Raw genomic sequence first — 24,982 nt, 5'->3', positions numbered from 1 at the left:
GGCTAATCTCCATCCAAGAATATTAAAGGAACTGGCACATGAAATTGCAAGTCCAATTGCAAGGATGTTTAATGAGTCAGTAAACTCAGGGGTTGTACCCTGTGACTGGAGAATTGCTAATATAGGTCCTGTTTAAGAAAGGGAACAAAAAGTATTCCAGAAAACTACAGGCCTTTTGGTTTCACCTATGTTGTATGCAAGGTCTTGGAACAAATTTTGAAAGCGAAAGTAGTTAAGGACATAGAGAGGTTAACAGGAACTGGGATAAAATACAACGCTGTTTTACGAAAGGTAGATCAGGCCAGACCAACCTGATCTCCTTCTTTGAGAAGATAACTGATTTTTTTAGACAAGGGAAATGCAGTAGATGTGTTCTGCCTGGATTTCAGTAAGGCATTGATACAATTCCACATGGGAAATTATTAGGTAAATTGGAGAAAATGGGGATTAATATGAGAATTGAAAGGTGCATAAGGAACTGGTTAAAGGGGAGACTACAATGGGTCATATTGAAAGATGAACCCTCAGGCTGGAGGGAGGTTACTAGTGGATTTTCTTAGGGATCAGTCTTGGGACCTAAATTCCCTCTAAGCTGCGCAGGCGTATGGCCATGCAGCTGCCCATTAAGCACTGCGCAGGCACTCAGGGATGTGGCAGGGAGAGATACCTCTCCCCAAGTTCTGAACCTGCCATGGTGCCTCTCCCCCAGCTCAGGCCAGTGTGGAAGCTGCTGTGGCCGGGGGAGAAGCGCCCTGGCCCCCACCCAGCCCAGCACTGAACCAGTCGCAGCTGGGGGACAGGCACCCCATACCCAGCCCGACCTGGAGCTACTGCAGCTGGGGGACAGGCACCCCTCCCCTAGCCTGAACCTAGCCTGGCCCCTGACCTGCCGCAGCTGCAGGACAGGCGCCAGGAACCCAGCCCAGTCCCGGACCTGCTGTGGCCAGAGGACAGGCGCCCCTCTTCCAGCCCCCACCCATGACAGCCTGGACCTGCCACAGCAGGGAAAGGCGCCTCTCACCCCCCCACCCATCCCAGGTGCTGCTGTGGGGAGAGTCCTCTTTCCCATCCATAGCCCTAGGGAGCCCAACTGCACCCCAAACCCCTCATCCCCACCCCAGAGCCCGAACCCCAAGCCAAAGCCCTCACACCCCAACTCTCTGCCCCAGCCTGAGCCCCTCATCCCCGGCCCCACCCCAGAGGCCATACCCCCCTGCACCCCAACTCTCTGCCCCAGCCCTGAGCCCCCTCCCACACTCCAAATCCCTCGGTCCCACCCCTGCCACATGAATTGTGTTTTTTGCACAAATATGAAGGTGATGTGTCACATATCACCTCCATATTGGTGCACATAACAAAATTCATTCCACACATGGGTGGGGAAAAATTAGAGGGAACACTGCTTGGGACCAATCTTATTTGAACTTGGCAAAAGAAGTCTGAGTGTGCTAATAAAATTTGCTGATCACACAAAGTCGGGATTGCCAGTACAAAAGAGGACCAGACTATCATACAAGAAGATCTGGATGACATTGAAAATTGAAGTAATAGAAATGGGATGAAAACAAACAGTTCAAAGTCCTGCATTTAGGGACCAACAACAAGAATGTTTGCTATATGCTGGGGACATGCCAGTTGGAAGTGAAAAGACCTAGGTGTATTCGTTGATCACTGGCACCTCATAGTCATCCAATGTGATGAGGCCATGAAAAAGGCTAATGGAGTCTGAGGATGCATCAGGTGAGGCATTTCCAGGAGAGACGGAAGTGTTAGTACCATTATACAAGGCCCTGGTGAGACCATATCTGGAATACTGGGTGCAGTTCTGGTCTCCCATGTTTAAGAAAGATAAACTCAAACAAAGAGGTGCAAAGAAGGGCTTCTAGGATGATCCGAGGAATGGAAAACCTACCTTATGAGAGGAGACTTAAGAAGCTTGGGTTGTTTAGCCTAACCAAAAAAAGGCTGAAGGGAGATAGGATTGCTCTCTATAACTAGATCAGAGAGATAAATACTAGGGAGGGAGAGGAGTTATTTAAGTTAAGTGCCAATGTGGACACAAGAACAAATGGATATAAACTAGTCATCAAAAAGTTTTAGGCTTGAAATCAGGTGAAGGTTTTTAACCATCAGAGGAATGAAGTTTTGGAACAGCCTCCCAGGGAAACAGTGGGGGCAAAAAACCCAACTGGCTTAAAAATGGAGCTTGATAAGTTTATGGAAGGGGTGATATGATGAGACTGGGTGATATGATATGGGTGAGACTGCCTGCAATGGCATGTAGCCGATCTGCAACAGTTAGCAGCAAATATCTCCAACAGCTGGTGATGGGACACTAAGATGAGGAGGTGCTGAGTTACTACAGAGAATTCTTTCCCCGATGTCTGGCTGCTGGATCTTGTCCACATGGTCAGGATCTAACTGATTGCCCTATTTGGGGTCAGGAGGGAGTTTTCCCTGAGTCAGACTGGCAGAGTTTCCACCATCCTCTGCAGCATGGTGCCTGGGTCACTTGCAGGTTTAAACTGGACTAAATGGTGGATTCTCTGTAACTTGGAGTCTTTAAACCTGCTTTGAGGACTTCAGCAACTCAGCCAGAGGTTATGGGTCTATTACAGGAAGGGAAGGGTGAGGTTCTGTGGCCTGCAGTGTGCAAGAGATCAGAGTAGATGAGCATCATGATGATCACTTCTGGCCTTAAAGTCTATGAGTCAGTTAGTTTAGTTTTTTTTCCTAGAAGTTTTAATAGGGTTGCCAATTTTGGTTGGCTGTATTCCTGGAGGTTTCATCACATAACAGTCTTTAATTAAAGATTAATCTTTAATTCCTGTAGATTCCAGGGCAATCCTGGAAGGTTGGCAACCCTAAATTTTAATGGCTCATTTGCAAGCCAGGCAGAGTATAATCCCCCATGAAATTGTTACCTGGTTCTAAAAGTTCAATAATTCCTCAGACAATTATTTTATTTGTCTCTGGTATGTATACATTTGAGTATTATTCACATTATCTTGTGCTAAAGATTTGTGAACAAGCCACTTAGCTTGTTCAGAAACTTAAAGATCTGTGTATGATTTCCACCAACTAGGAATGTCACAAGTAAAACACTTAAATGTTATTGCATTTTTAAGTCTAGTTTTTACAGTAGACAAGGTTAGCTGGTATAGCTGTATGTGTACAAGCAAAAAAGTGCTTTTGCCAATATAGCTTATACCCATTCAGTGAGCAAAATAAACTAGCCCAGCAAAAGTACTTTTATGCTAGTATAACTATGTCTACACTAGGGTTTTTGCCAGTGTAGGAATTCCATAAAAATAAAATCACACCTCTACCCAAGAGTACTATATGGACAAAAGTTTACAGTGTAGACCTGGCCTTATAGAATACCTAGGCAAAGCAAAATGCTAGACCAAAAAAACAGTGAGGTTAAACAAAAACACAAAGGGCAGCCTGATTTTCATTACATTAAGACCCCTTTTTGCTGCTCTGTGTAGCAGAGCTCCAACCTTGTCCCCTTGGCTTCCAGACGGTTTATGCTAGCTTCAGAGGCTCACTGCAACCCTCCACGTAGCCCTTTTCTCTCTGGGGCCAGGGATAGTCTACTAAGCCCTTTTCATCATAAGCCAGCAAGGAGGTTGGTGAGAGAATTCCCACTGTCTCTGTTGCTCCTACAGCCTTATACCAAAACAGTTTAGCCTCTTGTCCTGACAGAGGCCTGTTTTCCCCTCCCAGGAGGTGTCTCTGTCATGGCAGGTTGGGGGGGAAAGAAGAACCCAGGCCCACCCTCTACTCCAGCCTAGGGACCCTAATGGTAGTAGCTGTTGGTAGCCAATCTTTCACTGCCAGAGTTGCTACATTTCCCTGGGCCACTTCCCCACAACTCTCCTGCTTCTCCCTTCTTCACCCTTACCAATGACTTGAGGGTGTCTTCATTAACCAGCCCTTCAGCCATACTTCTGCTTCTCTGCCTGACTGGAGTGAGCCCTTTTATAGTATCAGAGGGCCTTAATTAGAGTCAGGTGGTCACATTAGCTTAATGGCCTCACCTGACTCTTTGCAGGTTAATTGGAGTCAGGTGTTCTTATTAGCCTGGAGGAGCCCCTGCTCTGGTCAGTCAGGAAACAGAAAATTGTTAATCCAGTGGCCAGTATATCTGCCTTCTGCTACTCTGCTGTGGGGCCTATTTTTGATCCTCTGTCCGTTTACGCCTCCGGGCAGAGTTCCTCTGGGCGGCGTCCACTGACTCCCTTGACGCCTTTGAGGAGCGGTGGGCGCTGTCCGGGGTTCTCTGCTCGGTGTCCCTGTCCGGTTCCCTTCGATTGACCCTTTGACCGCACTCCCGTCCCTGTTGTTCATTAGTTGTCCCCCGTAATTATTTGGTTTCCCAGGTCCTGTGGATCTCCCCCTTAGGCTGAGGGGGGATCCTTTAGCAGTGGGCGAGCTTCGCCCGCCCACTTCCTGGATCCCAATAAGGCTACTCTGCTGTGGGGCCTATTTTCGATCCTCTGTCCGTTCACGCCTCCGGGCAAAGTTCTTCTGGGCGGCGTCCACTGACTCCCTTGACGCCTTTGAGGAGCGGTGGGCGCTGTCCGGAGTTCTCTGCTCGGTGTCCCTGTCCGGTTCCCTTCGTTTGACCCTTTGACCGCACTCCTGTCCCTGTTGTTCATTAGTTGTCCCCCGTAATTATTTGGTTTCCCAGGTCCTGTGGATCTCCCCCTTAGGCTGAGGGGGGATCCTTTAGCAGAGGGCGAGCTTCGCCCGCCCACTTCCTGGATCCCAATAAGGGATACTCTGCTGTGGGGCCTATTTTCGATCCTCTGTCCGTTCACGCCTCCGGGCAGAGTTCCTCTGGGTGGCGTCCACTGACTCCCTTGACGCCTTTGAGGAGCCCGCCCACTTCCTGGATCCCAATAAGGCTACTCTGCTGTACCCAACTGGCCTGGGTCTATCACATCTGGGAATATAAAGGTGCCTTTAAAGGGGATATAAATTATGTTTATGTCCCCATCACACTGTAGGAGTGATGTAAAGGGGACTTAGTATAAAGAAAAAACAATGCAGAATCCTTGTGGCACCTTAGAGACTCACAGTTTTATTTGGGCATAAGCTTTCATGGACTAAAACCCACTTCATCTGCATGCCCAAATAAAATTATTAGTCTCTAAGGTGCCACAAGGATTCCTCATTGTTTTTGCTCATACAGACTAACACAGCTACCCCTCTGAAACCTTAGTCTAAAGAAAATCAGGCCAAACAGAACAAGGCCCTCATGTGGTTTTATATACACTTTGAAAAATTATTTTTTGTTTTTAGCAATAACCATGACACACAGCCATGAATTGTGTCTGTTTAAGAAAGATGCTTATGCATTAATAAGTCAACTGAACACAACTGACTGCTTTAATGTGTTTTTCTTTGTGTCATTCCAGCAAACAATGCCCTTTTTAAACAAACTAATTAATGCGAGAGCTGACAAGCCAACAAAAAGACACTTTGAGGCAGTGTTCGTAGGGGTTAGAGATGGAAGAAAATCATTAGGAAATCTAGTCTTTCTGTCTACCAGTGCAAGATTGTTTCCTACAGTGACAAAGGAAGAAGCTGTTGAACTAAGCAAACGCGTGAAGAGAGGAAATAGTATTGAATGAGATAACAAAAGTTGCATAGAGAAGAAAACAAAAGGAAGAACATTAGGGGAAATAGGCTTAGAAAACAAAAGGAAGGAGACAGAACATTAGGAGGTCACTTGGGAAGGAAACTTCTATAAGGTCATTATATCTCTAAGCACTGGACTAATGACAAAAAATAGAAAGTAGAATTGTTTGTCTGTTTTCATCTCTTCAAGGCGGTAGTAACGGGTGAGAGAAAAGCAGCAAAAATACATAAGTGGGGGAGATTCAAGCTGTGTCGCACCTGATGTCATAATGAACGCTGGCACTCGCTGGGTTTAGAACACTAGCTAGTCAGAATGGTAACATTTTAGACCCACACTGCATAGATGTAAATCAATGACTGTACATGGTGTAAGGCAGCTGAAGTGCCTAGGCTGAGGCCTTGTCTATACTGCCATTTTACAGCGCTGCAACTTTCCCGCTCAGGGGTGTAAAAAAACCACCCTTCTGAGCACTGCAAGTTTCAGCGCTGTAAAGTGGCAGCGCAGACAGTGCACCAGCCTGGCTCCCAGCGCTGGGAGCTACTCCCCTTGTGGGGGTGGCTCTCTCCCAGCCCTGGTGCTGCCACTACACTGGTGCCCTGGCAGATCTTCAATGTTGCTAGTGAAGACTTATCCTGTCAGATTGCATAGCTCTTTAGACAGGTTCCCCTTAGGGCTTGCTACAGTGAATAAAAATACTTTACATTTCTAAAGAGTGTTTTCTCTCCTCCAGCTGTCTCAGTAACCCAGCCTGTCAGACACACACTCTTTTTGGGTTTCAGGTGTGCTTTATCCTATACCTCTTTATATATATTACATATAGCAGGAGATAAAGGAGATATCAGGCGTCTTTGCTGATCCTAGCGTCTTATCACACTAGAAAGCCAAATTCAAAATGTTATTCAAGTGTTGTGGCTAAAAAGTTTCATCTCCTATATTTTTGTTCCTCCTTTTTATCTTTCCACCCCAAGTAAATATCCCCTCCTCCAAGACTGTCTAACTTTACTGCTGGCTTTGATGACCCTACTTTGGCAACTTATTCATCTTGGCTGCAGTTGCCCATTGAAACTAGCTCAGTCTGCTTTTAAAGATACAGCATAGATATAACAATACGGAACTGTCTTGACATTAACCCTTGTCTATATAAACATAAAATTAATTGATGTGTCCCATCTGTAGTAAATGTTCTTCTACTTTGTTCAGTGTAGTGTTAGGACTTGTATAACCAAGAAAGTTGTACCGGTATAACTTGAGTGGGCTTTTACATCAATTTAGTTAAACCATTGAAGACCCCTGGATGGACACTTATTGTGATTTAAGAGCAGAATATTTCAGTTTTCACTTAATGGATTTAAGGTAAACCAAAACAAGCCATTCTTAAACCAAAATAAGAGTGACTACGCAGCCTTTTGCACTGTTTTAACTATATTGATTTTAAATTCAGCCATCACTTATGCCAGTGAACTTTCTCATGTAAACAAACTGTTGCACGTGCCAAGCTTTGGAGCTTCTTGTTTCCTTGAGAGATTAATCAGAAAACTAATTACATCATTGTGAAGTTTTTCCTGATCGCCTAAATTTTCCTTTTCTTTATTGAATCCCATCAATCTTGTTTTCCACTCTGTATCCCAAACCAAAGTTTGAAAACCTTCTCTGAGGCAAACATCTCAGAGATCAGAGACAACCATAACTGTAATTCTCCTTGGTGGAAGAGAGGCTAAGCACTGAAAGAGCCTAAGGCTGAATTGTCCTCTTTGAGGTGGTCTCCGCAGATGGGGATTGAGGCACTCCCGTGGGTCTGTTTGGGGACATGCACTATTGCTGCTTGTGCTGTATATCTCCTGTGAATAAATGGAGGACTTCTGTATCTTAAAAGTCTGTCAAGCTGGTACCTACCAGAGCCCAAAAAACTCAAAACATTTCAAGGGCTGCCTGCATGGGGCTTGATTAGTGGTTGGAACCACAATTTGAGTAGCAGCCAACCAATCATTCCTCTTGGTTCAATCTCACCTGAGGAAGAAGGCGTGAAGAGAAGTATTTGTGTAAAATATGGGTGAGATATACCCGTTCTGTTACAGTAAAAGGTGTCCAGTCTTTACTCGCATATAAATGAGCTCGCTCAGCAGATATTTTCTTTTCATTACTTTTTGTACTGGGCAACCACTTGCTTAACATAGTATAGGTTAATTCAGCAGAGTTTTAAACTGAAAGCTTCTGTGTCTGGCTCTGTGATACCATGAATGAGTGTCCAAGGTCTAGAGGCCCCTTGTAGAGGTCATTATGAGCTAATGGTTTTTTCAGTTGATGTTATAAATAGTATTCTATGATTCAGCCCCACAGCAACATGCACAATCTCTCACTCCATCTGACAGACTTTGTGGACCTTTTTTAAACACAAGCTCCATTACAATTTTAAGTGCAACTTTTTCTGTAGATTTTTTTTAATGTTGTGTGGCTGCCAAGTAGTACTAGAATTCCCTGGAAAGCCACAAAAGAGAATCATCTTTCTGCATTGTTATAATTTGGTCTTTAATTACTGTTAGCTTTTTTAAAAACCACAGAGATGTTTTGTCTGACACTCTAGTCACACAGTATCAGAAGGGTAACTTTTTGTCTTAAGCGTTTTCTCCTGGTGCTTAGACAAAGGCAAAATTATAAGTGGCTCAGTAGAGCAAACATCATTTGCAACACCTCAGGCCCATGGGTGCAACTCTATTTACTTAATGACTGTACAGCACCTAGCACAATAGGGCCCTGACCTGGTTGGCCTGTAGGCAATACTACAGTATAAATGTTTAACAATAATAATGAAGTCATTGAGGCCCAGCTCCCCAAAGGTATTTAAGGATCTGAGCCTGAGCCACTAGATTACCTGGCATCACATATAACAGAAGCTGGAATTCCTATCTTGATAAGGGAGATTAGATCTTGAAATATTTGCCTCTGGCTAGTAAGTGTCTGACAAATATGGAAGAGGAGAGTAGCTCACTCTCCATGGACAAGGCCTTCGTAAATTTGCCAGGAAGGGTGCTCTCCCTGGAGCCTCACTGGAGGCGCCATTTTTCATATAGCCTCTGGCTATTAGGTGTCTGATAAATCTGAAGAACCTCCTCTGGTCCTGAAGGGAGGAGGAACATTCATTTATTCTCTCTGCTGGAGCCTGAGGGCTGCTTCAAGGGGGGTGAGTTTGAGCTACTCTACCCCATCTGCAACCTGGTGGCAGCTGTAGGTAATAGAAGTGCTGTAAGAAGATGTTTCCACTGCACCTCCTCCACTGTAGGTTAGGGTTGTCAGGTGTCCCGTTTTCGACTCGAACACCCAGTTGAAAAGAACCCTGCCGGCTCTGGTCAGCACTGCTGACCGGGCTGTTAAAAGTCCAGTTGGCATGGGCCTTGCAGGCGCCTTACCTGGCTCCGTGTGGCTCCCGGGAAGTGGCTGGCATGTCCCTCTGGCTCCTAGGTGTAGGGGCAGCTGTGGGGGCTCTGTGCGCTGCCCCTGCCCTGAGTGCCGGCTCCGCAGCTCCTACTGGTCAGGAACTGCAGCCAATGGGAGCTGCAGGGGCGATGCCTGTGGGCGAGGGGTAGTGTGCAGAACTGTCTGGCTGTGCCTCTGCCTAGGAGCTGGAGAGACATGCTGGCTGCTTCTGGGAGCCCCCTGAAGTAAACATCACCCAGAGCCCTCACCCCCTTCTGCATCCCAACCCCCCTGCCCCAGCCCTGAGCCCCCTACCACATCCAAACTCTCCCCAAAGCCCGCACCCCTGCCCCAGCCCTGAGCCCCCTCCTGCACTCCGAACCACTCGCCCCCAGCCTGGAGCCATCTCATACACCCTTAACCCCTCATATCTGGCCTCACCCTGGAGCCCGCACTCCCAGCTAGATCCTGTACTCTCTCCCACACCCCAGTCCCTCCACACTCCAAAACCCTTGGCCCCATCCCCCAGCCCGGCGCTCCCTCCTGTACTCCAAATCCCTCATCCCCGGCCCCACCCCAGAGCCCGAACCCCCAGCCGAAGCCCTTACCCCCTCCCAACCCTCTACCCCAGTCTGGAGCCCCCTCCTGCACCCTGAACCCCTCATTTCTGGCCCCACCCTGGAGCCCTCACCCTCTTCTGCCCCCCGATCCCTTGCCCCAGCCTGGTGAAAATGAGCAGGTGAGTGAGGGTGGGGGAGAGCGAGCGATTGGGGCTGGGGGTGGAGTGAGTGGGGGATGGGGCTATGGAGAAGGGGCGGGGCAGGGCCTTGGGGAAGGGGATGGGAAGGGGATGGGCAAGGATGTTCAGTTTTGTGTGATTAGAAAGTTGGCAACCCTACTAGCTGCTTCTTTGGGTCCTCCTTCCCAGTGAATAGCTCTGCGTTGCCTGCCTCTGCGACTAATCCTAGCTTTCCCAAGTGGTCGCAGAGTGAAATTGACTTGCTCAATGCTGCCCACCTATTTTTAAATAGCTGAAGTGAAAACCAGCAAAACTCTGATCAGTTTTCACTCTGTTTTCATGGACACTGTGAGTAGCAGTAGAGACACCGGAACGGTCTCTGTTCAGACTCATGTAAGACCTCACTGCCTCAGTTTACACTCAGTTAATGTTTGAAAGGCTATTTTCACAGCCATAAAGACTAGACACTTAGGGACAGATTTTCAAGAGAGCTCTGCTCTTGTTTGGGCACCTAAAATCTGACCACTTGGTTTCATAAGTGCTCAGCACCTAGCAACTCCCAGGATGGTGCTTCGGAAAGCTATGAGTGGTGGCAGGGGTAGGCACTGCAGCTATTCAATAGAGAGGAGGCCCCAGAAAGGAGGCTGGAGAATACGTAGATTAGTGCGTGCACACATACATGTTCCCCACTCAAATATTTCTGCTGCTGTTCCCAGGGGCTACTAGAAGTACAGCTATTTTCAAAAGCTGGCCATTAATGTTTCTTAAATGAAAGCTTGGCTTCTGCATAAGTTGCTTGCAATGCATTCGTATCTCCTTCCTCCCCCTTCCCCAAATTCTCCACTTCTGGTCCTCAGTGATGAGCAAGTAAGTGGAGTTTTCAAGCTGTCGGGTCAGTAGACCAAGAACGGTACAGATTACAGTGTGAGGTCTCTCGACTGAGGCCATAAAGGGACACTGTGAACTTTAAAATCTCACTCTTTCTGGAAATGTTTCACATATTTTTGTGGCAAATAACATCTAGGATTATAGTAATTAACAGAGATTAGAAAAATATTTTTGTTGTGGACTTTCTTAAATTGATTTTTTTTTAAGCTTTCACATTTGACAGCCATTACGGTCACTATTTCCCCTTTTGTCTGTGTGTATCCTTCATACAGGATCAGGTGAGGGAATTTAAAATAGGAAAATGTGATTGTAAAACAAACAAAACTTGGAAGGTGGATAGCGAAGGAGGTATAATACCTGAAACTAGTTTAAACTAATGTTTTAATTTGACTAAATGTCAAGGTGATTGTGTCCTTGCTCCTATTTACTATGCATTTATATTCTTAGTTAGTTAGGAATTTGCCTCAAAATTCTTAGTCAAAATTTCTTCCCTCTACTGTTGTGCTCTATGCCATTTGTCTGTCACTCTCCACTCCATGTGCAGCTTTATTTCTGTGGTTCTCTTGGTATATAATTTGTGAATCATTTTCTCATTCTTTGGCATGAAAGGTTCTATATAAACACAAAATATTGTCCAGTATTTCCTCCATTAGTGTCAAAGGGAATAACTTGCACAGCTCCCTCACACAGATAGGTGACTAGACTAGACATAAAGAAAAGGAATACTTGTGGCACCTTAGAGACTAACCAATCTATTTGAGCATAAGCTTTCGTGAGCTACAGCTCACTTCATCGGATGCATACTGTGGAAAATACAGAAGATGTTTTTATACACACAGACCATGAAAAAATGGGTGTTTATCACTACAAAAGGTTCTCTCTCCCCCCACCCCACTCTCCTGCTGGTAATAGCTTATCTAAAGTGATCACTCTCCTTACACTGTGTATGATAATCAAGGTGGGCCATTTCCAGCATAAATCCAGGGTTTAACAATAACGTCTGAGGAGGGTGGTGGGGTAGGAAAAAACAAGGGGAAATAGGTTATCTTGCATAATGACTTAGCCAATCCCAGTCTCTATTCAAGCCTAAGTTAATTGTATCCAATTTGCAAATGAATTCCAATTCAACAGTCTCTTGCTGGAGTCTGGTTTTGAAGTTTTTTTGTTGTAATATCGCAACTTTCATGTCTGTAATCGCATGACCAGAGAGATTGAAGTGTTCTCCGACTGGTTTATGGATGTTATAATTCTTGACATCTGATTTGTGTCCATTTATTCTTTTACGTAGAGACTGTCCAGTTTGACCAATGTACATGGCATTGCTGGCACATGATGGCATATATCACATTGGTGGATGTGCAGGTGAACGAGCCTCTGATAGGGTGGCTGATGTTATTAGGCCCTGTGATGGTGTCCCCTGAATAGATATGTGGGCACAGTTGGCAACGGGCTTTGTTGCAAGGATAGGTTCCTGGGTTTGTGGTTCTGTTGTGTGGTATGTGGTTGCTGGTGAGTATTTGCTTCAGGTTGGGGGGCTGTCTGTAGGCAAGGACTGGCCTGTCTCCCAAGATTTGTAAGAGCGTAGGGTCATCCTTCAGGATAGGTTGTAGATCCTTGATAATGCGTTGGAGGGGTTTTAGCTGGGGGCTGAAGGTGACGGCTAGTGGCGTTCTGTTATTTTCTTTGTTAGGCCTGTCCTGTAGTAGGTGACTTCTGGGAACTCTTCTGGCTCTATCAATCTGTTTCTTCACTTCTGCAGGTGGGTATTGTAGTTGTAAGAATGCTTGATAGTGATCTTGTAGGTGTTTGTCTATGTCTGAGGGGTTGGAGCAAATGCGGTTGTATCGCAGAGCTTGGCTGCAGACAATGGATCGTGTGGTGTGGTCAGGGTGAAAGCTGGAGGCATGTAGGTAGGAATAACGGACAGTAGGTTTCCGGTATAGGGTGGTGTTTATGTGACCATTGTTTATTAGCACTGTAGTGTCCAGGAAGTGGATCTCTTGTGTGGACTGGGTCCCGATGATGATGAAGATGTCATCAATATAGCACAAGTAGAGTAGGGGCGTTCGGGACGAGAGCTGAAGAAGCCTTGTTCTAAGTCAGCCATAAAAATGTTGGCATACTGTGGGGCCATGCGGGTACCCATAGCAGTGCCGCTGATTTGAAGGTATACATTGTCCCCAAATGTAAAATAGTTATGGGTAAGGACAAAGTCACAAAGTTCAGCCACCAGGTTAGCCGTGACATTATCGGGGATAGTGTTCTTGACGGCTTGTAGTCCCATCTTTGTGTGGAATGTTGGTGTAGAGGGCTTCTACATCCATAATGGCCAGGATGGTGTTATCAGGAAGATCACCGATGGATTGTAGTTTCCTCAGGAAGTCAGTGGTGTCTCGAAGGTAGCTGGGAGTGCTGGTAGCATAGGGCCTGAGGAGGGAGTCTACATAGCCAGACAATCCTGCTGTCAGGGTGCCAATGCCTGAGATGATGGGGCGCCCAGGATTTCCAGGTTTATGAATCTTGGGTAGTAGATAGAATATCCCAGGTCGGGGTTCCAGGGGTGTGTCTGTGCGGATTTGATCTTGTGCTTTTTCAGGGAATTTCTTGAGCAAATGCTGTAGTTTCTTTTGGTAACTCTCAGTGGGATCAGAGGGTAATGGCTTGTAGCAAGTGGTTTTGGAGAGCTGCCGAGCAGCCTCTTGTTCATATTCCGACCTATTCATGATGAGAACAGCACCTCCTTTGTCAGCCTTTTTGATTATGATGTCAGAGTTGTTTCTGAGGCTGTGGATGGCATTGTGTTCTGCACGGCTGAGGTTGTGGGCAAGGGATGCTGCTTTTCCACAATTTCAGCCCGTGCACGTCAGCGGAAGCACTCTATGTAGAAGTCCAGTCTGCTGTCTCGACCTTCAGGAGGAGTCCACCTAGAATCCTTCTTTTTGTAGTGTTGGTAGGGAGGTCTCTGTGGATTAGTATGTTGTTCAGAGGTGTGTTGGAAATATTCCTTGAGTCGGAGACGTCGAAAATAGGATTCTAGGTCACCACAGAACTGTATCATGTTCGTGGGGGTGGAGGGGCAGAAGGAGAGGCCCCGAGGTAAGACAGCTGCTTCTGCTGGGCTAAGAGTATAGTTGGATAGGTTAACAATATTGCTGGGTGGGTTCAGGGAACCATTGCTGTGGCCCCTTGTGGCATGTAGTAGTTTAGAAAGTTTAGTGTCCTTTTTCTTTTGTAGAGAAGCAAAGTGTGTGTTGTAAATGACTTGTCTAGTTTTAGTAAAGTCCAGCAATGAGGAAGTTTGTGTGGAGTTTGACAGTGAACCATTGATGACAACTCTTTGAGTATGATCTTTCAATTATTTTTGCACCTACTTACGGTAATTTCCTCTAGACCACATTTCCCTAGTTTGCTTATGAGCATGTCATGTGGAACTGTTTAAAAAGCCTTACTGAAATCAAGATATAGCGCATCTACTGCTCCCACCATTCACTAAGCCAGTACTCCTGTTAAAGAAGGAAATAAGTTGGTTTGGCATGATTTGTTCTTGACAAATCCATGTTGGCTATTCCTTATAACCCTGTCATTGACTAGGTGCTTACAAATTGATTGTTTAATAATTTGTTCCAGTATCTTTCCAAGAATTGAAGTTAGGTTGACTGGTCTATAATTCCTTGGGTCCTCTTCATTCACTTTCTTAGAGACAGGTACTGTATTTGCCCTGTCCTCCAGGAGTTCTCGAAAATAATCGCTAATGGTTCCAAAATTGCTATAGCTAATTCCTTAAGTACCTTAGGATGGATTTCATCAGGCCCTGCTGACTTGAGTACGTCTAACTTACCTAAATATTCTTTAATCTGTTCTTTCACTATTTTAGTTTCCATTCCTTCCGGCTTGTTGTTAATATTAATCAAGCCGCTGGTCACAATTAACCTTTTTAGTGAAGACTGAAGCAAGATAGGCATTAAACACCTCAGCCTTCTTGACGTAATCAATTAGCTCTCCTTCCCCACTAAGTAAATCTTCACTTTTCTTCTTTCTGATTTTTGCCCCAATGTGATTGTGCTGTTCTGTTGTACTCCTGCTTAGCAATTTGTCCATGGTTTTCAATTTTTTTTGTAAATTTCCTTTTTGATTTAAGGTCTATGAAAAGCTCCTGGTAGAGGCATATACTCTTACTATCTTTTCTTCATATTAGAATAGTTTGCTATTTGCCTCTAATATTGTCCCTTTGAGAAGTTGCCAGCGCTCCTAAACTACTTTTTCCCCTTATATTTTCTTCTCAGGAAACTTTACCCATCAGTTCTCTGAGTTTGTTAAAGTATGTTTTCTTGAAGTTCATTGTCCTTATCTTGCTGCTCTCGCTCCTTCCTTTCCTTAGAATAATATCTATCATTTCATGACAGGTTTCAGAGTGGTAGCCATATTAGTCTGTATCAGCAAAAACAACCAGGACTCCTCCTGTTTTTTGTTTTGTTTTTGTTTTGTTTTTATCATTTCATGATCACTTTCACCCAAGTTGCCTTCAACTTTCAGACTCGCAACCAATTCCACCCTATTAGTTAGAATCAAGACTCACATGTCTGTCCGCCTGGTTACTCCCTCCATCTTCTGAAACAGAAAGTTGTCCCTAATATATTCCAAGAATTTATTGAACGTTTTGTGTTTTGCTGTGTCTGGGTAGTTAAATTTCCCCATTGATACCAGGTCTTGTGTTTTGGATATTTCTGTTGTCTGTTGTAGAAATGCTTCCTCCACCATCGCCTCTTGATTTGATGGTCTGATCTGCTCAGGGGCAGATGTCATACTTGGCACTATCATTAGTGCCTATGTGGATGAGCAGCATGAGGTAGTGGTCAGAGGGGTGATGAGCCACAGTAACCTTTCTGTGATGTCTTGGATGTAGACTGCAGGCAGGCAGTACACCTCCCAGGATTTCAGGTCAGCAGATGGATGCCTCCGTGCCCCCTCAGAATGGAGTCCCCAACCACCAGAACCCTATGGCTCCTCCTGTTGGATGCAGTGGCCATGAGCCTCCCAGACATGGGGGCAGGTGGCTCCTCCTCAATCATTGGGGTCTGCTCCTCTCCTCCTGTTGCCAGTACAGCATAGTGGTTCTTGACTGCAATGAACAGGGGACCTGGGGTGGGGTGGAGGGTGAAGCACTGTCTGTTGCACAAGGTGGCAATGCAGCCAGTCTCCTTCTTGCACAGCAGTCGGTTCTCCTTTCTTCTCTGGTGCTTCTGTAGTCAGCCTGTATCGTCTGTCCCGGATGACTCCATGTACATCCTGTCGATGAAGTCCTCATCGTCCTGGATGCTATGCAGATGAGCCACATCCTCCTGCAGCTCTCTTACCTGCTTCCTGAGGGATGCCAGCAACAGACACCTCTCACATGAGGTGGTTCTCCCTGCCTCACTTTCTTCTTCAGGGACATGCAGGCTGCATTCCCAGGAAGTCAAGACCTGGACCTCAGGAGAAGCCTCCAGGGTCAGATTGTCAGTCTGGCCAGGGCCAGCGCAGGTGCAGGCAGAGGAAGCGCAGGTGCAGGCAGAGGAAAAACACCAACTGGTGTTGGTGATGTGCCATTTTTCTCCCATTGTGGGTTCTTCCTTGGAACGTATCTGCAATCCTCCTCTTACTGACCTTAAATGAGTGTGTGACCCATGTAATTCCATGGCAGAGCTGTGGCGTGACAGAGGGGAAGGAAGCAGAGGAGAGAACTGAGGTTAAGGATGAGGACAAGCAAGAGGATGAGCATAAGGGGCAAAGTATGGTATATGGTTACTGGGGCAGATGGAGGTGCAAGCTTCCTGAACCCCGTGGGGATGGTTTTGTTGCAGACTGTCATCCACTAAGGGTTGACTGGAGACCACCACATTCCTATTCGTTTGTGATCTATTCTAACCCATAAACAAACCACAGGCCTGCAAAAGTGAAAGAACACTGTATTAGTCTCTCCAGTACTAAACTCTCCTTCAACTTCTGTGCTTCAGAGACACACAGTGTGCTGTTCTTCGAGTTCAGTACTCTTTGGTTGAAGGAGTTGAAGCTACATATTAAGCTACATTGAAATGATTAACATAGTCCTTCACCTGGTCCCCTCTCCTGTGTCTGTATAAGTTATAAAGGCTAGACCATACCTTATCCTGCTACTACTGATGGCAGTGGCAAAATTCCCATAGCTACAAGGGAGCAGGATCGGGCCCTACACATGCAGTTCTGAATTACACACCACTCAGAACCAGACTTATGATGGAAATTAATGTCCTGTCACAACTCAGGCTCTTGTGTCACAGAGCATGGTCTACAGGTTATAAACAGCTCTGCCAAATCTCACAAATCTGGGGTAGGGGAGACTCTCTCACAAGTGGGGATTAATTTTAAGGCTCTTTCAATCTGATGATGAAGGATTTTGCTGGCACCTGGTTTCTACCAGGGACTTAAATTTTCCTACATCATCCCCTCCCTCCTTAATGTCTTATTTATGCAAATTGCCATAACTCCTGACACAACAGTACCTGTCTCTTGGTTTAATAACTGGGATGAGTAGTTACAGGTACATCATTGTTGTCTTCTGAGCAGAGCGTTATGTGGGAGTATGTGGATATTTTAATGAGAGAACATTGTGGGGCTAGTTTGTATTTTACCAGCATACACGAGTGACCCCCTTGCCCTCCAGGCACTGAGCTGGCCTCTCCGACAACACAGTGTTGCAGTTTAAATCTTACGTCAGGTAGTTACTTGCAGCGCATTGGCATGATTAGGGGCTTGGTCTTCAGCCGTGGTGTAGCTCTACTGCTGCTCCTGATCCTCAGCTGGGTAGCAGAGAGTGCCTCAGTGGTGCACTGTACACGCTCACCCGGCAGCATGGCAAGCGCACTGACAGCTGAGCAGGGAGCAGCCGATGCCTTCTCTTGCCAGGTATTTCCCACTTTGCATGGCTTTCTTCGTTTATTTTTGGGCGCAAGAGAGAAACAGGGAGAACGCGTCTGATCCGAGAGAGAGAGAGACGTTAACTTCCCCTCCTCCCGGCCCTTAAAGGTTCCAGCATTGGTATCCCCCTCCCCCAGATGATCCTAGCACAAAACCCCTTTTCACCTAATTGTTCTGTCATTTAACCCCCTCCTCCCCATACCACGTTCATTCTAGCACTCAAGCCTCTTAATGCCCGTTCCCTCCTGTTCATCTTCCTGTGCATTTACTGATATTCCCTCAACCGTCCTCCTGTATATTCAGCACCAGAGCCTTCCGAGTGCCCATCCCCCAAATATTCCACCCTTGTGATCCCTGCCCACAAACCCTTCCTGCATCCTTTAATCTTTCCAGCACTGTCTTGGAAAGTCCTGATTAGCTCAAATGAGCAAAGCCAGAAAGGCATGTCAGATTCCCCCCCTCCTCTTTACCTCGGTGCCGCTGTTTGTAATGTGTGTTTCATGTCTGCGACCAGAATGCTGTAGAACTGGCAGGGAGAGGATGCTAAGAAAGCAACATGGAAGCTGCTTTGAGGACATGGGATGCTTCTGCTCGATTATTTGCTTTCACAGGTCATGCACCTGTCGGCTTACTCTTCCAATTTGCACCATCGCTCCCCTTTCCTTCAATAGCTGGCTAATATCCCACTCATTTGTGGAGTCCTTAAAAGACACACAATGGCTATAAGAGAAATAGCGTATATATTCATGACTAATTTTGTTTTTGTGGATGTACGTTCGTTACCGCTTATCTCATTCAATTAAGGAAGTATGGTTTGGAGAAGATGTTTCCTCCCTCTCTACTGTCCCCTCCCCTGCCAAGTCATTTTCACTGAATAAAGGCACAGAGGAAACCAGAAGGCTGAGGTGTCTGCCTCTAAAGGGGATTCAGTGACCTGATATAATTGTGTAAAATCCCAGAGTATTTATTCAGCTTTAAGTGAAACAATTGCACTTTTGTTCTCAGACTGTGACCCTGAGACATATAAGGCTAATGTGGGATTTAACCAGTCTTGCTAAAGCCCAGAAATGCAGTTGTGTTAAATAACTCAATTGAAACAAAAACAAAAAACAAACCAAAACAGGAGGATGGTGGAAAATACAGTGACTAATATTCTTATTCTGATCAAGTGATGATGAAGGCTGATTGATACTTTTTGATTTCTATCATGCAAAATATTAATTGCCTAGGTATCTGCCTCTTTGCAACATGCATTTGATTTGGTATCTCCTGCTTTTTATTTCTTGCAGGGCTGTCAGAATGAGTGCCCAGCTGGAGGATGTACAGAGGGAGCCACAAAGCAAGCAACTGAATCTTTCAAGGTAAGTTGTTTGCAAAAAGGTTGGTGCCTGAAACATTTCAGACACAGTGAGAGAAAGTGCTCTGGAGCTATTTATGATCATTGTGCATAATGCTGGATTTATGGACATGTTTGATCATCATAATGCTGGACATAAGTGTTTTATGCTGATATCATTTGGAGATAATGCATTTAACCCCTGTAGAAATTAAAGCATTAAAAAAAAACCACCCTACATTTGTTTCTTACTGCAGTGAGGAAAGAATAAGCAACTGCTATATTATGTGATCAGCTGCTTGGGATATGAGAAAGGAAGAAGTTGGATGCCTGTTAAATATCATGTTCACAAAACTGAGGATTTGGCCAAGTGGATTTAACTGGACCATTAATGTTGATTTTCAATAAGCTAATGTCATGCCAATTTTCAAAAAGGGTAAACGGGGATGACCCAGGTAATTATAGGTCTGTCAGCCTGACCTTGATCTCATGCAAGATAAAGGAGTGGCTGATACATCACTCAATTAATAAAGAACTAAAAGAGGGCAATGTAATTAATACAAATCAACATGGGGCTATGGAAAAATAGATCCTAACTTTGATGGGGTTTTTTATGAGATTATAAATTTGATTGATAAAGGTAATAGTGTTGACATAATATACTTAGGTTTCAGAGTAGCAGCCGTGTTAGTCTGTATTCGCAAAAAGAAAAGGAGGACTTGTGGCACCTTAGAGACTAACCAATTTATTTGAGCATAAGCTTTCGTGAGCTACAGCTACATGCATCCTATGAAGTGAGCTGTAGCTCACGAAAGCTTATGCTCAAATAAATTGCTTAGTCTCTAAGGTGCCACAAGTCCTCCTTTTCTTTTTGATAATATACTTAGACTTCTGTCAGGCGTTTGACTTGGTACCACACAACACTTTTATAACAAAATTAGAACAATGTAAAGTTAACATGGCACACATTAATAGGGTGAAAAACTGGCTAACTAGGTCTTAAAATAAAACTGTAACCGGGAATTTTCATTGAGTGGGTCTGTATCCAGTGGGGTCCCACACGGTTCTTCGCCGTACACTATTTAACATGTTTATCAGTAACCTGGAAAAAAACATAAAATCACCACTAATAAAGTTTGCAGTTGGTAAATAATGAAGAGGTCAGGTCGCTGATTCAGAGCAATCTAGGTTGCTCACTAAACTGGATGCAAACAAACAATATGAGTTTTAATACAGGTAAGTGTAAATTTATACATCTGGGAACAAAGAATGTAGGCCATACTTACAGGATGGGGAACTTTGTCCTGGGAAGTAGTGACTTTGAAAAGTATTTGGGGGTCAGAATGGATAATCAGCTGAACATGAACTCCGAGTGTGACACTGTGGCCAAAAGAGCTAATGTGATTCAGGCATGCATAAACAGGAGGATCTTGAGCAGGAGTAGAGAGGTTATTTTTCCGCTATATTTGACACTGGTGCAACCACTGCTGGAATACTGTATCCAGTTCTGATGCTCACAATTCAAGAAGGATGTTGACAAACTGGAGAGGGTTCATAGAAGAGCAACAAGAATGATTAAAGGATTAGAAAATATGCTTTATAGTGATAGACTTAAAGAGCTCAATCTATTTAGCTTAACAAAGAGAAGTGTAAGGGGTGACTTGATTGCAGTCTGTAGGTGTCTATATGAGAAATAAATATTTGATAATGAGCTCTTCAGTCTAGCACAATGGTTTTCAAACTTTTTTTTTCCTGGTGATCCAGTTGAAGAAAATTGTTGATGCCCACGACATAACGGAGCTGGGGATGAAGGGTTTGGGGTTGGGAGGGGCAGAGGGTTGGGGTGCAGGGGTGAGGGCTGCGGCCAGGAATGAGGGGTTCAGGGGGTGAGAAGGGGCTCTGGGCTGGGGCAGAGGGTTGGGGTATGGGAGGGGGTCAGGGCTCTGGGGCGGGGCCAGGGATGAGAGGTTTGAGGGCGGGTGCAGGGCTGGGGCAGGAGATTGGGGCACAGGCTTACCTCGGGCGGCTCCTGGTCAGCAGTGATACTAAGGCAGGCTTCCTGTCTCTCCTGGCACTGTGGACCGCACTGCACTCCGGAAGTGGCCAGCAGCAGGTCTGGTTCCTAGGTGGAGGTGCGCAAGCGCTTCTGTGCGGCTCTCACCCGCAGGCATGGCACCATCCCCCCCCACCCACCAGCTCCCTTTGGCCAGGAACTAGTCAGTGGGAGTGCAGAGCCGGTGCTCAGGTTGGGGGCAGCGCACGGAGCCCTGTGGCCCCTCCTAGGAGCCGGACCTGCTGCTGGCTGCTTCCACGGTGCAGCACGGTGTCGGAACAGGTAGCGACGTTTAACGGCCAGTCGGCAGTGCTGACCAGAGTCACTGCAACCCCGTGCCTTACATTCGGCGACCCAGTACTGGGTCATGACCTGCAGTTTGAAAACCACTGGTCTAACAGAGAATGGTATAACACATTTGAATGGCTGGAAGTTGAAGCTAGGCAAATTCAGACGAGAAATTAGGTGTAAATTTTAACAGTGAGTGTAATTAACCATTACCAATGGTCATGGTAGAGTCTTCACTGATGATTTTTAACTCGAGAGAGTGCTTTTCTAAAGGATAATTCTAGGAATTATTTTGTGGAAGTTCTATGGCCTGTATTATACAGGACTTCAGACTAGCTGATCACAATGGTCCTTTCTGGCCTTGAAATCTGTGAAATCAATCTGATTATTTGAACCAATTTTCAGTTGCCCGCTTGCAGCTAAGGTCCAGCATAAGTATGGGAGATGGACAATTATTCTCAGCTGCACTCCAACTAGTGAAGCTTCTGATGAAGGCAAGACAGAGTTCTATATTTAACTCTCTTTTCTTCTTTCACCTATCTTGAATCACGACATCGTCACTCTCCTTGATGACTTTAAAGCTATTGTTGAGAGTTCTAGTGGAGTATGGAAATTGTTACTGTACCAGTTACTCCAGCCATCGCACTTGAGAAAGCTTCTGCCAGGAATGATTTTGCCTCCTTTTATAAACACTTGTGTGACCTCACTGACAAGAAAGACTGTACCAAGTGAAAAAAGAAAAGGAGTACTTGTGGCACCTTAGAGACGAACAAATTTATTTGAGCATAAGCTTTCGTGAGCTACAGCATCCAATGCATCCGATGAAGTAAGCTGTAGCTCACGAAAGCTTGGGCTCAAATAAATTTGTTCGTCTCTAAGGTGCCACAAGTACTCCTTTTCTTTTTGCGAATACAGACTAACACAGCTGCTACTCTGAAACCTGTACCAAATGAATGACCTACTCCATTTCAGGTCAGCTAATTGATACAGAAGCAGAGTAAATGGCATGCTGGAGTGAACATTTCAGCCAGCTCTGAATTGCACCCCCAATTTCTTTGAACCCTGACATTAAGGCCACTGCTGAGTTGACTCATTCTGCACAAAATGATCCTGGCAAATTCACTGCTGATGACATCCACAGAGATGTAAAGAAAGCTAAGGGAAATAAGGCACCTGGAATCTGTGGAATTCCTGCAAAACTCTTAAAAAGTGCTGGACCAACTATGTTTTCGTGAATGCGATGCTGTTCAGCATCATGTGGGGAGTCAGTCCTGTCCCACTGGCAAAGAAGCATTGTTTTATTACTTCGGAAATGTAAAGGCAGCAAACGCGTCTCCTGTAACTATTGTGGCATTACTCTTCTGTTCATATGTAGTGGGGCAGCTGCCCCACTCCCGCAGAAGGTGGGTTAAAAGCAGCCCTGGAGAGGGCTGTGGCTGGGAAATGGAGTGAGAACAGCTGGGGGAAGCTGTGGGAAAGCAGCCACAGCTGTGGCCGGCTCAATTAGGGCCCAGCTGTCCCTTATAAGAGGGCCAGGGCCAGCTTTAGGCACCAGCAAAGCAAGCAGGTGCTTGGGGTGGCACATTTGTAGGGGCGGCATTCAGGCTATCCTTTTCCCCCCCCCCACTTCGGGGCGGGCCCTACAGGCGCTCACCCAGATAGACCCTGTCCTGGCCCCCAAGCTGCTGCCGAAGTCCAGATGGAAGAGCTGCAGCGGGTAGCCAAGCTGGCCCTGGGACTGGGGTCCAGCAGCAGCAGTGCCCTGGGGCCTCTCTGGTTCGCACCACCGGTGGGCTCCGACACATGGAGCACGGGACACTCGGGCTGGGGGCCGCCCCTGGGGTGCTCAGAGGAGCCGCCTGCAAGTGTCGCAGGGCTCCCTGCTCCCCGAGCCGCCCAGGGGCTGTGGCGGGCAGCCAGGAGCAGCAGCAGGGCCATAGAGGGGAACGGTGACCAGAGCGCTGCTGTGCGGGGCCCACGTCCCACTCTCTGGGGCTCCGCTCCCCACTGGCCGCTCCCTCTGTGACTGCCCTGTCCCAGCTCCTCAGCGCCCTGCTGGCGCGGTCCCCCTGGGTCTGCCCTCCTGATTCCCCCCCTGACCCCGGCTGGTGGAACCCTGGGCTGAGGCGCAACCCGGGAGCCCCACTGCTTATCCCAACCCTGCTAGTGCCGGACCAGCTGTAGGCGAAGGGGGAGCGGGTGGAGTCAGGGCCCCCCTGGGTGCTAGGAAGGAATCGGGTGGATGCAGCCTCCGCCCCTGCTAGTGTCATAAGCGGGATGCTGATGACCTGCCCTGGGAGCGAGTTACCAGTGACCCAGGGCTGGGGCGGCAGGCGGTGCGGGGTCGGGGGGGAAGAGCCCAGGGCTGGGGCAATAGGGGAGAAGGGGGGAGCCCAAAATTTTTTTGCTTGGGGCAGCAAAAAACCTAGAGCCGGCCCTGAAGAGGGCTGTGGGCCAGAAGCTGAGGGAGTCCCACTCTAGCCCTGGAGTGGGAAGGGCTAGCTGCCTGGGAACAGGGTGCCTGAGCAGAGCAGCACTGGGGAAGGGCAAAGGGAGCTGGGGAGCTCCAGCCTGGTAAACCCCCAGGCTGCAGGCCTTGGTGAAGGCCTATAGAGGCACTGGGGCTGCAGAAGGGCAGCCTGAGGAATAGGCAGAGGCAGCTAGTCCTAACCCCTTGCCATTGATGAGTGGCCATTACACTGCAGTCTGCCCCAGTGAACGGGGGCTAGCTGATGACTGGCAGTAGCCACTGAGACAAGGTGGGTTTAGAGCGAGGGGGTACTGCTGGGGCAGAACCCTGAGATAAAGAGGCACCGGGGTCCGGGAGGGACACGGGGAACAGTGGCAGATGAGATACTGGCCTGCAGAGGGCGCTCCAGTGCTGGTGAAGAGCTAATTCCCTGGACGACCAGCAGGAAGCACCGCACTGGTGAGTCGTCGCCCCGCGACACCATACCAGGGAAAGTTTTTTGCTTCTGTCTTGTTGGCCCAAGCCACTGATATCTTAAGGAGCAAGAGAAGACCACAACAAGCCGGCTATTCCGCTGTGGAGTAAATCGTCACAGTCTATAGCTTATCAAGAAGGCAAGAGAATTCAAATTGTATTCATGGATATCAAGCCTGCATTTGACTCCATTAACAGGGAATCTCTTTAGCTAAAACTCATAGCCATTCCTGACAAGCTTTGCAGAATTTTCTGTCTCTAAGGTAAGATGACTCCTCAAGCTGCTTTCTTGTAAATGGGAAAGGATTGTTTTCTTCCAAATTAGGTTGGACTTTCAACAAGGATGTGTTGCTGCCCCAGAATGCTTCCATGCTTTCATAGACTATGTTCTTGAATGGACACTAAATAAATGCATTTTAGGTATACCACACGATGATAAAAACCTCATTGACATCAATTTTGCTGATGACATATTGTTAGTTGTTGAATCTAAACCCTGGGAAGCTCAGTGGGAAAAGTCAGCCTGAAAATTAATTTCAGTAAAACCAAATTTTTACCATTAGGCCATTTTAAATAAGCTGCAGGCTCTTGCATCTTAGTGGGTGATCAACCAGTTGAGATTATCTGTGATTTTACCTACCTCGGCTCCGTTATCAATAACACAGGCGGCAGGGCCATCCCTAGCCATGGGGGAGCCCAGGCCTCCGCAGGGGGAAGGAGCAGGCTTGGGGGGCTGGGGA

General features: G+C 46.6%; 1 protein-coding gene across 3 annotated transcripts in view; it reads left to right on the top strand.

Annotated features, from left to right (window-relative positions):
• Nucleotides 1–24,982, top strand: part of BCAT1 (branched chain amino acid transaminase 1) — a 108,545-nt gene that overhangs the window by 16,676 nt on the left and 66,887 nt on the right. For 2 of the 3 annotated variants that reach the window (XM_073318399.2, XM_073318383.2), the window contains exons 1-2: nt 17,470–17,609; nt 18,911–18,982. In XM_073318399.2, the coding sequence (XP_073174500.2) occupies nt 17,556–17,609; nt 18,911–18,982 (126 nt within the window). In that variant the 5' untranslated portion in view covers nt 17,470–17,555. Of the gene's footprint in view, nt 1–17,469; nt 17,610–18,910; nt 18,983–24,982 lie in introns of those variants that run through there. The other variant, XM_073318390.2, reaches the window with a different exon arrangement.

This window comes from Lepidochelys kempii, chromosome 1 (genome assembly GCF_965140285.1).
Source record: "Lepidochelys kempii isolate rLepKem1 chromosome 1, rLepKem1.hap1, whole genome shotgun sequence".
Lineage (NCBI taxonomy): Eukaryota > Metazoa > Chordata > Testudines > Cheloniidae > Lepidochelys > Lepidochelys kempii.
This window is presented reverse-complemented; position numbering and strand designations above follow the sequence as displayed.